The sequence below is a fragment of the Daktulosphaira vitifoliae genome, unplaced genomic scaffold (assembly GCF_025091365.1).
Source record: "Daktulosphaira vitifoliae isolate Bord-2020 unplaced genomic scaffold, ASM2509136v1 Scaffold_1, whole genome shotgun sequence".
NCBI lineage: Eukaryota > Metazoa > Arthropoda > Insecta > Hemiptera > Phylloxeridae > Daktulosphaira > Daktulosphaira vitifoliae.
Window position 1 is genome coordinate 82,020,000 of NW_026099572.1, and position 15,155 is coordinate 82,035,154.

The window sequence follows — 15,155 nt, forward strand, 5'->3', positions numbered from 1 at the left end:
TGGTTGTGTTATCTATACTTTAACTAACCAATATTCACAAAATGACGCTTGGTATCTTAAGTCTGTTTGCTTACTTTGTAGACATTAGAATTTGACTGAACTCTATGTTCTGTTGGCTCATCTAAATTGTTATATGTTTACCTAAATTGTGAATTTTGAGTCCGTGTCAGTTTTAAATATAGTCTAACACCTAAATATTTTGTCACCGTTTATGACTCCCATTTCATTACTGGTTGTAAAATAATATTTTATCTAATTGTTTAACTTAGCTGAAACACATTTTTACTTATAATTAACTTGAATTTTGACAATTTTACGTTTGATTTGTAGTTTTAAATCTGCATTTATTACATTGTACTTTCATAATACTCATAAAAACCTGTAAGTTATTCCAATTACAAATTTTTAATTTTTATATTATATCCGTTTTTATTTAAATCTAACTAGATATCAAAATTTATATTTTATTTGTTATTCTTTGTAATTGACTTTATTAGTAGTGAACTTTTTTTTTTTTTTTGCAGTAAATGATGAGATTAGGAGATAGAAATCGTGACAGGAGTCGCAGTCCGCTTAGATCAAGAAAAGGAGGATGTAAAAAAGTATTTGTTTCCAACATACCTTATGAATATAAATGGAAAGAACTTAAAGAGCTATTCAAGAAAGAAGGTAAAAATATTTTTCTTTTTATGGTTATGTTTAGTAATTCAATACAAGATCATCTGATTTTATATCTGAATATTATTTATTCAGTAATAGCAGTGATATCTCTAAGTTTTGCAGATTTTGAGGAATATCATATTTGTAAGGTCACTGTTTTAAAAGTAGAGGGTAGTATGATAGATCTTCCCAGTAAAAATAATTGCATGATAAAGATAAAAATGTTTTAAATATATCCCATCTTCAAACAAAACTAACTTCTTTAAAGCCCCATAAAGTGTAGAGGAAGTATCCTGATAATTTTACTCTTATGCCAGCACTAAGTATTAGATTTGGGCCCCCATCCCCAGAAAAAGAAACTAGTCCAAGTTCAATTAGATTCCCTTAGGAAACTTAAAATATGTATTAATTTTTAATTACCAATAATTTATACTCCTTTAAGAAAAAAAAAAAAATCTGGTTGTATTATTTTATTGGACACTAGATTTACAGTTCAACAGTATAAAAATTTATAATCTATAATCTATTTTAACAATTATATAATTGTCCTTATATTTTCTATTATTTAAAATAAATTTTCTATAAGTATTCAATAATATATATTGTATGGTTTCAAACAAACTTTATATACATCTTTGATAAAAATTAATGTTATTCCTATGAATATTCTATAATCTACTATACTAATACAACCTGTAATATTTATTTTTAAAATAATAAGGCTGTACCTTTGTACATTTTTAGAAATTCAAAAAAAAACATAAATTCATTTCAATTTTTTAACTTCTATGTTAATTTTTCAATTTGTAAATTTAAAATTATTTATAAGATAATTATAATCTTTTATAATTTTTTATTACTTTCTTTAGTTAAAAAAATGTTCTATAAGTTTTCTGTTGTTTTCTATTATTTTACTGTAAACAATTTTATATATTTATTTGAATATTTTCAGTTGGTGATGTTGCTTATGTTGTTGTCTATACGGATGAAAAAGATAAATCTCGAGGTTGTGGTACTGTGGAATTTGATAGAGCAGAATCTGCACAACGGGCAATTGATAAAATGCATCGATTTGACATAAATGGAAGAAAATTAGTTGTTAAGGAGGTATTATTACTTTACTGTATAATGATATTAATATGAAGTGATATTAATTTTAAAATTACTTTTATTGTAAGGATGATATTGAACGAGATAAAAGTGGCAGACCAATTGGCAATGGACCTCGAAGTGGTGCTGGAGTTATGAGTGTAGGTGGTGGAAGTGGTAATGACAATAGAGTTAACAGATTACCATTAAGAAATGATTATCAATGGGAAAACACCTATGGGTTGTCACCTCAGTTTTTAGAATCGCTCAATATTAGAGGACCATTGATTAATCGCATATTTGTTGCTAATGTAAGCATTAATTGATTAAGTTTAATAATAACCAAAAAAGGTGTATAAATAATCGTTGTTGCAGCTTGATTTTAAAGTTGATGAAAAGAAACTAAAAGAAATATTTAAACTTGCTGGAAGGGTGATTGAAGTTGAAATTTTTTCTGATAAAGAGGGAAACAGCAAAGGATATGGAATAGTTGAATATAATCATCCAGTTGAAGCTGTTCAAGCAATTTGTATCCTTTTTATTTCAAAAATTATTTTATTTTTTATGCTTTTGAATAATATCAACATAACTAATAATAATTTCTTGACTAAGTTTAAATAGCCATGTTTAACAATCAATTTTTGTATGACCGTCCAATGTCCATACGACTTGATTGTATTGATAAAGATCCATTGGCTAGACTTCCAGAAGGCTTAAAGTCAATAGGAATGGGATTGGGTGCTGGAGGTGCACCTCTGTTAGATGTTGAAAGTAAATTTAATATAAATTTGTCAATTAGTGAGATAAAAATATTGAATATATTACAAAATTAGTTTTTTAGTATTATAATCTTTCTTTTCAATTGATCTCGCATTTTATTAATTTTAAACTAAATATATAAATTGAAATTTTTTTGGAATTTCAAAATGGTTTGTGTATATTTTGCATTATGAGTATATAGTTATAATTAATATAGTTTATCATTGTTTATCTATATATGCAAATAATTTGAACTTGATATAATTGCTAAAAATAAAGTAGTACATAAAATAACTCTTATAAAAGGTTCTTACTTTGATACTGTATATCTCAAAACGACTTGTGAGATTTCACCATAATAGTTAAATACAAATATCATTACTTTTTTTTAGTTTCAATTTTGATTTTATTTTTTATAGAAATAATAATTTAATTTTTATGTATTTAGGAAATCTTCCATCAAATAGCTCTTCTTCTGTTCAATCTCAATCTTTAAATCCTCCAGTAAATACATCTGCACTGGCAATGCTTAGTGGTTTAAGTGCAGATCGCTTGGGAATTGAAACTCAAAGTCGCCGTTCTTGTAAGAATTAATTGTTATGACAAAAATTTATTATTTACCTATAATATTTCAATGTTGGTTAATAAAGTTGGTGGTGTAAATGGCCTTGGATCATTAAGTGCTACTGACTTAGGTATTGGAACTGGAAGCTTGGGAACACCTTTTGGTTCTGCTCTTAACTCTAGTGGAACTGGGACCTTAGGCAGTACTTCATTACATCAAAGTAATCCAAAATTATTTTTGTAAAAAAAAAAAAGTAAACATTAACATAATGTTCATTTTTATTGGTTTTAATGAGTACAATTGCATTTATGATTTGTAACATATTTTAGTATTAGTGTATATGTTAAAGTTTTTATGTGTTCTTATTTTCAGCTGCATTAGGAGGTCGAGATTATGATTCTTTATCTGTGTCACTTGGTGTTCGAGGATCTGGCAGTGGTGGAGCATATGGTGGAGATTTTAGATCTGCATTAGGTAAATATTACTATATATATTTATATATATTGGTTATTTTTATATATCAGTGTGATTAGTTATATTGTTATATTAGAAATATCTTTTCTAGGATATATGTTTTGTATCTTATGAAAAATATTTATTTTTCCAATTTAGGAAGTGGTGATATGGGTCCAAAGAAGTCTGATACTATAATGGTAAAGAACTTGCCACCTAACACTACATGGCAAAACTTGAAGGATTATTTCCGCGATTGTGGTGATATTAAATTTGCTGAAGTTGGTAGCAAAGGATTTGGTATAATCAGGTTCGCATCAGAATGGGATGCTGAAAGAGCTATAAGTATCCTTTTAAATAACCATCTTGACATGGTATTGGGGTCATTTAAATAATGAAATATGTAACACAGTGTTATGTTTAAACTATTGAATTGATTTATTTTAATTTAACATAAAGATAATATAATAAGATTGATGAATTGTGACGTATATAGTAAGTGGGTGATTCAGATACAAAAATGCACGCTTAAGAAACATGTGCGGCAGTTGTTAGTCACAGGTGAAATAGTTTCCATAGTCGCTGAGGTGTCTCATGGTGCTGAATCCCCTAATCTCTCCTATCTACCGACCGCCGGATAAAGTGAACATAGTGTTAACATTAACACTGAGAGTGCAAATGTAAACAGTTGATAATCTCGACCCGATAATGTTCTAATTCATAAAAAATGAATAGTTCACTATTACAGACCATGTCAATCTCTTTGTTGAATTAATTTATGAATTGTCCAAACTCGCTATCAATTTCAACCTAGCTAATTTGAATTGCTAACTGTTGAAAGGAAATAAGTCCAAATATCTAGGATATGTATATTTTCTGTAATCAATTTTTGAAATTTTTAAATGTTATATATTTCATTTTTGAGTGGCCAGATTTGACTCTTTATTTTCATTACTATTTTTATTATTGTATATATATATATATTTTGCAGTAAATTTTGTATTTAGAACTTCCTAATACACAATAATTATGATGAAAAAAATATTTTTATTTCCTTTCTGTAGTTAGCAATTCATATATTAAATATATGATAATATAATTTTTTTTTTATGAAGCTTAGTTTTTCTTTTAAAAATAGATATATGATGAAAGAGGAAAGATATCCCTTAAATTATTTTTTTTATATTTGGCTGAAAGGGTTTAAAAATATTAATGATTATGAAGGTAAAATAATTTTTACTTCTATCAGAATTATTTTCTTGGTTGCCACAGCTCTAAAAAACATTGAAAAATCAGAGAAATTCAGAATAGTTTGAGAAATAATAGAAATGTTGGAATTTTTATGATTAAGCCAGGAATTTTTAAAAATTGATAAAACCTATCATATATCTAGACGACTATGTAAAAGATAAGTTTGTATTCAAATCTTTTATTACAATTTTTTTTTTTTACAAATAATAAAACTTTAAAAACAAGAGATTATGATACTATAATTACACAACTTAGCTAAAAGAGAATAGATTAAAGTATGTTTCTGGAATTCAGCCCCGCATATTTTTAAATTTGCATAATCATAAACAAAACAATATTAAAATAGTCGGGGACTTGATGAAATCACATGCTCTATATAGGTGTATGTTTACTACAACTGCTTAACCAAGTATAAAACTTTTTAATTGACCGGTAAATAATGGAAAAGTTATAGTTTGGATATTTTTAATTTATGGTAGCCATAATTTTTTATTAATTAAATTATTTTTGTTATAATTGAAGTCTTTTTGAACCAGGACCATAAATTATAAAGAAATAAAAATAGTATTGTCAATATAAAATTGTAATATATATTTCCTTAACTGTATTGTCTTCAGCTCTGAAACATTTATCAAGATTTGACGGCTATACTATTGAAGTAATTTATTTCTAACTTCAAGTGTAAGTAATCTTATGTATTTTTTAATAAACTGATCACCATTTTTATGGTGTATAATATGTATGTAAATTTGGTTTATTCAATATTTATTGTAACATAATTATTGTCTTTTCATCAATAATTAAAGTTAGGTGTAATGTACTCTACTACAGCTTTATGACTGTGTTGGTGTCTTAGACCTCATTACTATAATTATATGTATAACTTTGCTTGGATATAAAAAGACATTTGTCATTTTGTTCTTGGTCTAATTTTTTATAATTTTGATTTTATTGTTTTTGCAAGTCATTATATTTTCTCATCCAGCTTCAAATTTGAGTTAAAATTGAATTAGTTTGTAAAAATATACCTTTTTTCATAGTGTACTCTTTGGTGTGTGAGAATAAATTACATGATCAGAAATTTTATTATCTTGTTTTGTATAATGTCAATCTTCCTTTACTCTATTATTTATGTATCAATGGATGTAATAATGTTTAAAAAATATATCTGTTGAGAAACGTGTTGAATAAGTCTGTGAACAGTATTTTTGATGCTATGCTGAAAAAATATTAAACCTTATTCATGGTTCATTAAACAATGAAATTGTATCAATGATTTAATACACATAATTACTTTCTACCTTACTTGGTAGTTTGGACAGTTACTAAAATACACAAATATGTCGATAAAGTCATTTTTTTTATCAGCTGAATATATATTTTTATAAGAAAACTGTATTTTTAACTATAATAATGATAATTCATTACATATTTTTAATGTATTATATTTAAAATTGTTCAAATGTTATATTTATTCTATTTGATTTTAAAAAGTTGACAGTGAATGGTTAAATTATTTGAAGAAGTATAATTAAATATTATTTTGAAGAATAGTGATTTGTTAAAAAAATTTAGTTCTTTTTTCAATTTAGTAGTTTATATAATAAATATTTGCTACAATAATGACAAAGGTGATTTAATCATTTTAAAAAATGAAGCAAAGATTGTTATCTTTATAAACACTGAGATACATTTATATACTGATGTGATGGTTCAGTTAAAGTTATGACCTTGATATATAAATTCTATGTGTTCCATTTATTTCAATATATTATTTGTTCATAGTTTATGTTTAAATTATATAATAGCACAAATTGAACAATTGTTCAACATATGTACCATATAATTAATATAACACTTTGTTGACTATTATAACTTTCTTTTTATTGATTATGGGTTTTATAGTTACACCCTTGAAAAGGAAGGTATATGTTTGGCTTTTATAGTCTGTTCAAATGAATTAGGTATAACATGATTTATTTTTTGGAGAAAACTTTCTCTAAATTTTCTTGGGGTGTTAAGCTTTTTGTTGAATTCAAATATTTATTTATATTAGGCCTTCTTTCACTATCTTCTAACTGTGTTCTTATCTTTTGGAGTTTTAAACAAGTAAGTTTTTCTATTCAAAATTACATACATTTAAATCATTCCTTATTATCTAAGTTTATTTTCAGAGGTATTTAATTGAAGATTTATTAAGAACAATCAAAGCAAATTTGACGGCTGTAAGTTTAATGTTGTACTTTTTGTCTTGTACTTATAATAGGCATGCAATACATTCATGTTTTGCAAAATGCCTGGCTGTTTTATCCTGCAGTAAAAATATATATCTTAAAATGTCATCAGTATGGATCATAGCTGGTATGCATATATTTTGGTCAATTGTATTTTTTGTCAATTCAATTGCAGCCATTGAGCCTGCTTTCAGTCTATTACTACAGGCTCAAGATTTTGTCTGTTTCATCTTCGAAATGCAATTCTACGTATTATTAATGCTGATAAAATATTCACTTGAAATGATAACTAATAGGATATCTGATTTTATTCTTATGATTAAGGTAGTACAATAATATAATGTATCAGTTGATATTTCTTGTATTAATTTTTTTTCCATTGAATAAAAGGAGGGGAATAAATTAAAAAATTCTACTAGTACTATTAAAGAAATTTGTAATGTTTATTTGGTATTTTTTTATTATTATTATTTTTAAAAGGGAGTAGTTTTTAGGCTTCTAAATTGATTGAAACCACTTATGAATTATAACTATAATTTCACATATGCTCATAATTTTAGATGACATTTTGATGATTTTGTTTCTTTTTAAATTCAAGGGTATAGTTAGTTTATAACACTTTAATTAAATCAAAACTATTTAAAACATTTATGATTATAATTTTTCTATAGTTTTTATAATATTATACAGGAAAACCAAGTTGGCTCAAAACTTATTCTGCCCGACTACATGGCTAGTTGTTTCGAAGACACAAGACTCTTGCAAATGGAAGTTTACGAGATTATGGTTTCAGTTAATAAAATATATGGTTATCATACTTTTGCCATAATTATTAAATCAAGAATATTATTTACCATGAATTTATACTCTTACATAACAAGTTCTGATTCTATGGAACTTTTGGAAAGTATAGTTACATTTCAACGAATTGCATTACTATGTTACTGTAGTGAGCTGATCAAGAGAAATGTTAGAAAATGGTACTAAAAGAAATGTATATAATGGTGAAAGAGTTATTTTTAATTTTTACAGGAGAAAAAAATCAAAAGTGTGATAATTGAAATGGATATCAATTTACTACCAGAGAAATATTATCATCAGGTAATCAGGCAGGGTAAATTCTAATGAGGTATGAGGTAGATTACATCCCCATGAAAGCTGATTGAATTATTATAACTTATTTGTCATTTTTGATATTAAAATCAAGTTAGTAAAATTTATAAATTCCCAGTATAAAACTATACAGGCTTATCTAGAACTGTGTAATAAAGTTTATTTATTGAAAACTCTTTGTATTTCAATGTTAAAAATTAAACTAAAGTTCTCCTTTCCTAATAAATTGTTTTGTTTTTGATGTTAATAAATTATAATTAATGAATAAAAAGAAGTAATTTTTCTACTAAAAGTTTTAATGTTGTGCTCTAGTCCATAGGGGTATGAGAATTTATTTTTGTTAGGCTTAAAAAGTTGTATATTTTTTACTACAATTCTTTTCAAAAAAGTAAATTAAATATTTATTAAAAAACATGCTAAAAAATGATTTTGTCTTGCTTTCTTATATATTTAATTTAAGTATTACTTTGCACAATTGAGAATTTGAGAAATTATATTATTTTTAGACACTTTTATTTAATCATCAAGTAGAAAAACTAAATTTTGACTTTGAAGCTTGTGAAATGTTTCCTATTAATTTAGAAACATTTTTATCAGTAAGTACACTATTAGTTAGTCCTGTTTAGAAGTTTATTCAACTAATTTCATGTACTATTTACTATTTTACAGATTGTTATTACAACTGCAAGTTATTTACTTTTATTTAGCCAATTAAATATAAGTTTTTAAATTGTTTGAATTTTAAAAAAATTATAGTTGTATCTCCTGACAATTTACTGTAGCAAGATATATTTAACATTTAATGGCACCTTATGCCTGAAAATATTTTGTTCTAATTAATACTATTGTTCAGGACTTCATTTTTAGTTTTTTATTTCACCTTAATTTTAGCTTAACATTTTTAATTAAGTAATATATTGCACATATATACATTTTATTTTAATTTTTTCTTTTTATAAATTAAACAAATTCTGTAGATATCCTTGTAATCTTATAGGTGTCAATGATTAGATCATGAACATTTTGTATAATTATATAATAATAGACCAAACCATAATAAAGGTAACATTAAAATAAAACCATTAGAAATTTTTTGGAAATTTTCCATAGTAAGAATATTAAAATCAAAATACCAATCATAAACATGAATCTTGCGAGTAAAATTTCTGTAGGAACTTTAACCTCTTTGACTATTTTATTATTAAGTAAATACACCATTTTACTTTCTTTCAATAATCTTAATTTTGTTTCTTCATCTAACGTATCTGCTAATTTATTCATTGTATTTCTTAAATCATCTTTGGCTCCTTTTACATTAACAGAAAAGTAAAAAGCTTCTGATCCTTTTCCATCTGAAAAAGCCATTCTTTGTTTCGCCATCAAAATTTGACCACCAGATAATATTCCCATATACATATGATAAATAAATGGAGTCAATAATATGTAGTTTTCTTTTTCTAATTTTTGTAAATAATTTAAGTATTCTTCTGTGGCTTTAGTTTTTGTAAGGTTATATTGCCATTTGTCTCCAATATAATAACGTAAACTTTTTTCAAATTGATTAGTGCGGAATAACCCATTAATTTTTGCAAATTGATGAAGAATATTGTTATTTTCCTTTTTCATGGCTACTTCAAGAAACTTATATACAATATAGAATCTACGTAATCCTTCAACCCATACCTTGCTATCAGTCATCCCTGAAAAAAAAAATTATTTAACCAGAAACATTAACTACATAGTATTTTAATTGGTCTAATGTAAGTATTTATATTACTTAAAAAAAAAAAAATTATAAATTTTACCTAAAGTACTCTTAGTTCATAATACTATGGGTAATATTCTGTCTATAAAAATTTGAATTTTATTTAATAAATTAATTTATTTTAATTAATTTAAAAAATCAACAATAAGTAGTAGTTTTACCTTGCACTATCTTTAATTAATAAATGTCTATTGGCAGTAGATGTCATATTAAGTTTAAATAAGATATATTAACTGAATTATAACTGTAAAGATCAAATAAATTTAGGTTGTTGTCAAGAAATACATAAGTTTCAGAACATTCAGTAAAGGGGAAAAGCTACCCAATTATACAAAGGAATTGTTTTTAAAAATTCAGAAACTAAAGGAAAAATATTTCAGTCTACATAAAATTTAGTCTTGCTGTCTATGAGAGATTTGCCACTGTGAAACACAGTAGTTATACCTAATCCTCAACTTACAATCTCTTAAATGGTTAACATAGTTCTATTGTTATACTGATTACTTGTGTCTAATGTCAATAAATAAATATATATATATTTATTTATTATATAATTTACGCCCGCGAAAGGGCAAGAGTATAGTAAACATTAACATAAAATTAAATATATTTATAATAGTGTACCCAAAATTGTTTATCATGAATTTATATAGTTTTTAATTATTGTTTATGTACTGTATACAAGCATACTCTTAGTGACTTATGAACATTTTTTTTAAAAAACTTTATTAATATGTCTTGCTTTAAATTAATAAAGCAAGATGAATGGTATCAACTAGTATAATTTGAAATTAATTAGTAAATACTATTTACCAATTTTTCATGTAAATTCATATATTTAAATTATATGAATATAAATATATCTATAATTGGGTCAAATTGTTTTAGAGAGTAGATTTTAGTATACATTCATTTTGTCTTTCCTAAACCTAACATTTAAAAAAAATTCAATGAAGTAACTCAACAAGTATCCAAATTAGTGCATTGATTGAAATCAGGGTTTTATGTTTGTATATTATTGGCCAGTTACTTTTTAAAGTAAAAAAAAATTATACAAAATAGTTCAGATATGAAGTTTTACAATATTGATATAAATTTATTGCAGAAATAATTAATTATAATTGCATTACCAATTCAAACCTTATACATGAACACATTATTGAAAACAACTTAAATATATAAAATGGATCTTAAAGTTTACCTATAGTTAATTTAGCATTAATTAAAGCATCACTTAAACGATGTTCTTTTCTTGTAGCTCTTCTCATTCTGTCAGTAAATTTAATCGGTTCTTTAGAAGTATATTCGTTTATATTGTCATTAAACTCCATATTAGATTTTTTTAATGTATATATATCCCCAACTAAAAATAAATTCAATTAAAAAAATTAAAACAACAAAGCTACTGAAGATCGCATTTATATTATTAGTCTTCTCATAATATAATTGATATGTAATTATTAATAAAATCTCATTTTCTTTGATATGGCTCATATCATAGAAGTTCATGATTTTTTTATTTTATCAGTAATAATATCACTAGGAAATGAGATAACGCCATTATAAGGTAAGTCATTACCAGCTTCAATTTCAAATTCCTATAACTCAAATAATTGTCTAGTTGAAAGAGAAAACAAATTTTTCGAGTACTCTGATAAGTATTTTATATAAATAAACATTACTACACTTATGTTCTTCTAATCCAATATTACAAATAAACTATGTGTTCAAAGTTCATATTTTATTTTTTGTATACTCNTATAAATAAACATTACTACACTTATGTTCTTCTAATCCAATATTGTCTGTATATCCGGTAAATGTCATTTTTATTATTTTCAGGTAGTACTGCAGTATTTGTTACAGAATAATAAGTACATGCCCATAAAGAAATAATAAATTGGCTTTAATTTTATAATTAAATTATCAGATTAATGTGATAAACACATTTAAAAAGTAAAAGATCTTTTGACACGAACGATATTATGTGCCAAACTTTTTTTATATAAGCTCGACTATTGAAAGAAAAAAATACATTGTCATTTCCAAAAAAAAGTTTGTTTTAATTTATTATTCAAAAGTTACAATAGTAGGAGGGTAGTGAGTAAAGACACCCACCTATAACTAATATATATACAATTTTAGAAAATAATTAAATATTAATCTAGAATTTACACCAGCTTACCTATTTTTGATTTTTACACACACTGAATAATTAAAATTACAATGATATGTGTTAAATCACCAGAAAAATATTTTGACTACTATTACGTTCACGGCGACTGGTAAACTTCTACACATACATAGTAATAATGTAAACTACTAGGATAGTTGGTGTAAACTGCTTTTTATTTAACATCATTATATTGAGCTCTAATTTTGTTTGTTAATTATGTGTTTAAAAATTTTATACATTTTAGTAAACATAATATTAATAATTAATAAAAGATGACGATTTGTGTATTATATTTATATATTTTATTAAAACTTTATTTTGGTTGAGTCGGCTGCGTGTATTATATTACATAATTTTCCTTTGATCATGTATTGTAATTTAGTATGCACGCCTAGGGCAGTCAGTTACTCTTTGAACCGGTTCATGAATTGTTTTGTCACCCCGCTACCTTCTTCTCCTGAGCATTGTTTTTTGTTATCTTTATTATATAATATAATAATTTTCTTTTATTATATTTTTATGAAAATCTAATTTTTTTACAAATATTTATTTAACTAAATCCAACCTAATTATATAAAAAAACCGGCACAGTGGGTTCGCGGCAAATCGGGGATGTGACTTAGTTGGGTCAAGTATGATATCTGACAGTGATTAAAGTCACTATTATGAAAAAGCTTCGATGCAAATCTGTAGATAGTGTTTAATTTTAAAAATTGGTGAATTATTCCAAAAGCTACATGATCTCCTATTTCCTTATTTATATACTGATTACAAGTTTTGTAATTTATAATATATAAAGGGAAATGGTGTTATTTAAAAAAAATGTATGTTCAATGAAAGAGGAACATAAATATTATTTCTCATAAAAAAATTGTATTGATCCATACACTTTTCAATAAGTTATAGCATTATAAAGTTAAAAATGTAAAATATAAAATCGAGAATTTTCACACAAAATTAGAATTCGATAACTATTTTCACCGTGAAGACAAAATAAAGTCCGAATTTTTTGTTTCCATGATTAAGTATATTACATTAGCTTTAATTTAAGATTTATATAAAAATGTCAGACCTTCCGGAACATTTTCAAAAGTCAAGTTGAAAAAGTTAATTTTTTGTGAAAAAGTTGTCATATTAAATTCTCCTTTGTGAATAGGCAAAGGGTTAGATTTATAAAAAAAATATACCAAATAATAAATAAAGACATCATGCATCTATAAAAAAAATTGTATTGATTTGGTGATTTTTAAAAAAATGATGGCTGTTTTAAGTAAAAAAATTTAGAAATTTAGCGATTTTTAAATTTGTAATTTTTTTGGAAATTTCCCCTGTTTACGGGGAACGAGGGAAATTTTTTCAATTATAATAGATACGATTTGTGATCTTTTGACATATAATTGAAAGAAATTGGTTCGGCGAGAGCTGAGAAAAAATGGTAACAGACACAAAAAAACACATCATAGTAAAACTAATACCTTTTCAGCTTCGCATCGTAGCTAAAATAGGGTTACCATTTGAAAATTGAAAGTTGATGCTAATATAAAGGATAATCCTTTATATAAACCACCGCGCCTCGCCAAATGTTCAGATATTCGGTAGTCACTTGCGGTTACAAGAGGGGCATCCTCATCGAAAAGCGAGGTCTCAGCAGAAGCGTTGGAAGCCGATTGTGAACAAGACGAATCAGGAACCTATCGGTCAAGGAGCTCAGCTAGGTATTGGGCAACAAGTGCCCTGTGCTCCTGGGATCTTCGAATCCTTTTTATCGATTCGAGGGATCGACCCTGATGTCGCTCGACTAAGTATCCATTGATACGTATGTTCACAACGCCGTCAGCCTTCACTGTCGCCTCAAGCATCGCTATGGTGCGCTTCTCCTCATCTGACCATCGCATTTTAAAATCGTATTAAAGATTGCCAAAGCCTGTGACCGTATTTGAGACGGACGATTGCCCCGTTTTTCATGACTATAGATACTAAAGGGACCTCTTTATATATTGATATCTTATTAAACATAAATTTGAAATAAAAACTCATGTATTTATCTAAAAAAAAAAATTTTTTTGATTTATCCATTTTTCATAAGAAACGCTTTGATATAAATCTGTAGATAATGTATAATTTTAAGGAATTGGTGGATTATTCTAAATTAACATATTTCTTTAATTAAACCTACATAAAATCTTAAATATCTAATTATAGATATGAAGTCAGAGCAAAAATTTGGTATAGCAATGTAAATTTTGGTCTAACATTTCATATGTTCCGGAACATATCCAAAAATTGTGTTCATAAAATTTTTCAACATACGTGGGTGGTCTTTTTTAAATTTTTCTTGTACTTTGGTTTTTTATTGAATTGTCATACCCAATAAAAGAATATTTTATCTTAGATAATCTATTAAAATTTCATTAAGATCAGTGTTTTTAAGAAAAAGTTATTGCAATTTTAAAATGCAAAAAATTTGTTTTGAAAATGCCGTTTTTTACAGTAGCGTAATTTTGAGATATTTGTCTAAATAATAAAATTTAGGTTTATTTTCAGTATTTGATGACAATAAGCTAAATTAGATTAAAATTAGGTTCTTTTGATATATTGATCATTAAAATTGGTCAGTGAGAGCTGAGAATTTTAATGGACAGGCATATACCAATTACGTTATTAACTTCGTATCGAAACTAAAAAATCCAATCAAAAAGACCTTGAAGAAGTTTAGTCAATTAAGCGTATTATAAAAATCATTTTTTAAAAAATTATTTATACAGTAACATATTAGTAAAAAAATTGAAATGCTATAGACCAGGTATTAGATTACAAAAATAGGGAAAAAAAAATAATAATAACAAAGTAAAATCCTTGATATCCATTGAACTAACAACAAATTTTCTCCTTAATATTACTAAGAAATTAAAAATTTACTAATATACCAATTAGTTAAGCAGGGATAAATTAAAAAAATTCATCCACTTAGCAAATAATTTGTAGATCTATTGTTATACGCTGTCCGGTGTCCTTGATTTTATTGATTACTTGCTGATACCGATAACAGTTATTTGATAAAAAATTGATAGACTTATTACGATTGATAAT

General features: G+C 25.5%; 3 protein-coding genes across 6 annotated transcripts; 2 read left to right on the forward strand and 1 right to left on the reverse strand.

Moving 5' to 3' along the window:
• The first annotated feature begins 69 nt into the window (after positions 1 to 69).
• LOC126910271 (myelin expression factor 2) lies at positions 70 to 5,863 on the forward strand. Its single transcript, XM_050692688.1, has 11 exons — positions 70 to 381; positions 525 to 669; positions 1,613 to 1,767; positions 1,839 to 2,060; positions 2,125 to 2,278; positions 2,371 to 2,520; positions 2,957 to 3,091; positions 3,159 to 3,293; positions 3,446 to 3,547; positions 3,686 to 3,871; positions 5,395 to 5,863. Exons 2-11 carry the CDS (start codon positions 528 to 530, stop codon positions 5,448 to 5,450), a joined length of 1,437 nt encoding a protein of 478 aa, XP_050548645.1. The 5' UTR covers positions 70 to 381; positions 525 to 527; the 3' UTR covers positions 5,451 to 5,863.
• LOC126910277 (uncharacterized) lies at positions 5,395 to 9,061 on the forward strand. 4 transcript variants are annotated; one of them, XM_050692699.1, is made up of 7 exons: positions 6,646 to 6,741; positions 6,834 to 6,886; positions 6,952 to 7,335; positions 7,702 to 7,980; positions 8,044 to 8,112; positions 8,631 to 8,720; positions 8,794 to 9,061. In XM_050692699.1, exons 3-7 carry the CDS (start codon positions 7,012 to 7,014, stop codon positions 8,851 to 8,853), a joined length of 822 nt encoding a protein of 273 aa, XP_050548656.1. In that variant the 5' UTR covers positions 6,646 to 6,741; positions 6,834 to 6,886; positions 6,952 to 7,011; the 3' UTR covers positions 8,854 to 9,061. The 4 variants fall into 4 exon arrangements, with proteins under 4 accessions (XP_050548654.1, XP_050548652.1, XP_050548655.1 ...); XM_050692697.1 differs by lacking the exons at positions 6,646 to 6,741; positions 6,834 to 6,886 and adding an exon at positions 5,395 to 5,458; XM_050692695.1 differs by having other exon boundaries at positions 5,987 to 6,886.
• Positions 8,737 to 11,356, reverse strand: LOC126910278 (uncharacterized). The gene is made up of 2 exons (XM_050692700.1): positions 11,091 to 11,356; positions 8,737 to 9,824 (listed from the first exon to the last, which is right to left on the reverse strand). Exons 1-2 carry the CDS (start codon positions 11,218 to 11,220, stop codon positions 9,193 to 9,195), a joined length of 762 nt encoding a protein of 253 aa, XP_050548657.1. The 5' UTR covers positions 11,221 to 11,356; the 3' UTR covers positions 8,737 to 9,192.
• Positions 11,357 to 15,155: the final 3,799 nt, after the last annotated feature.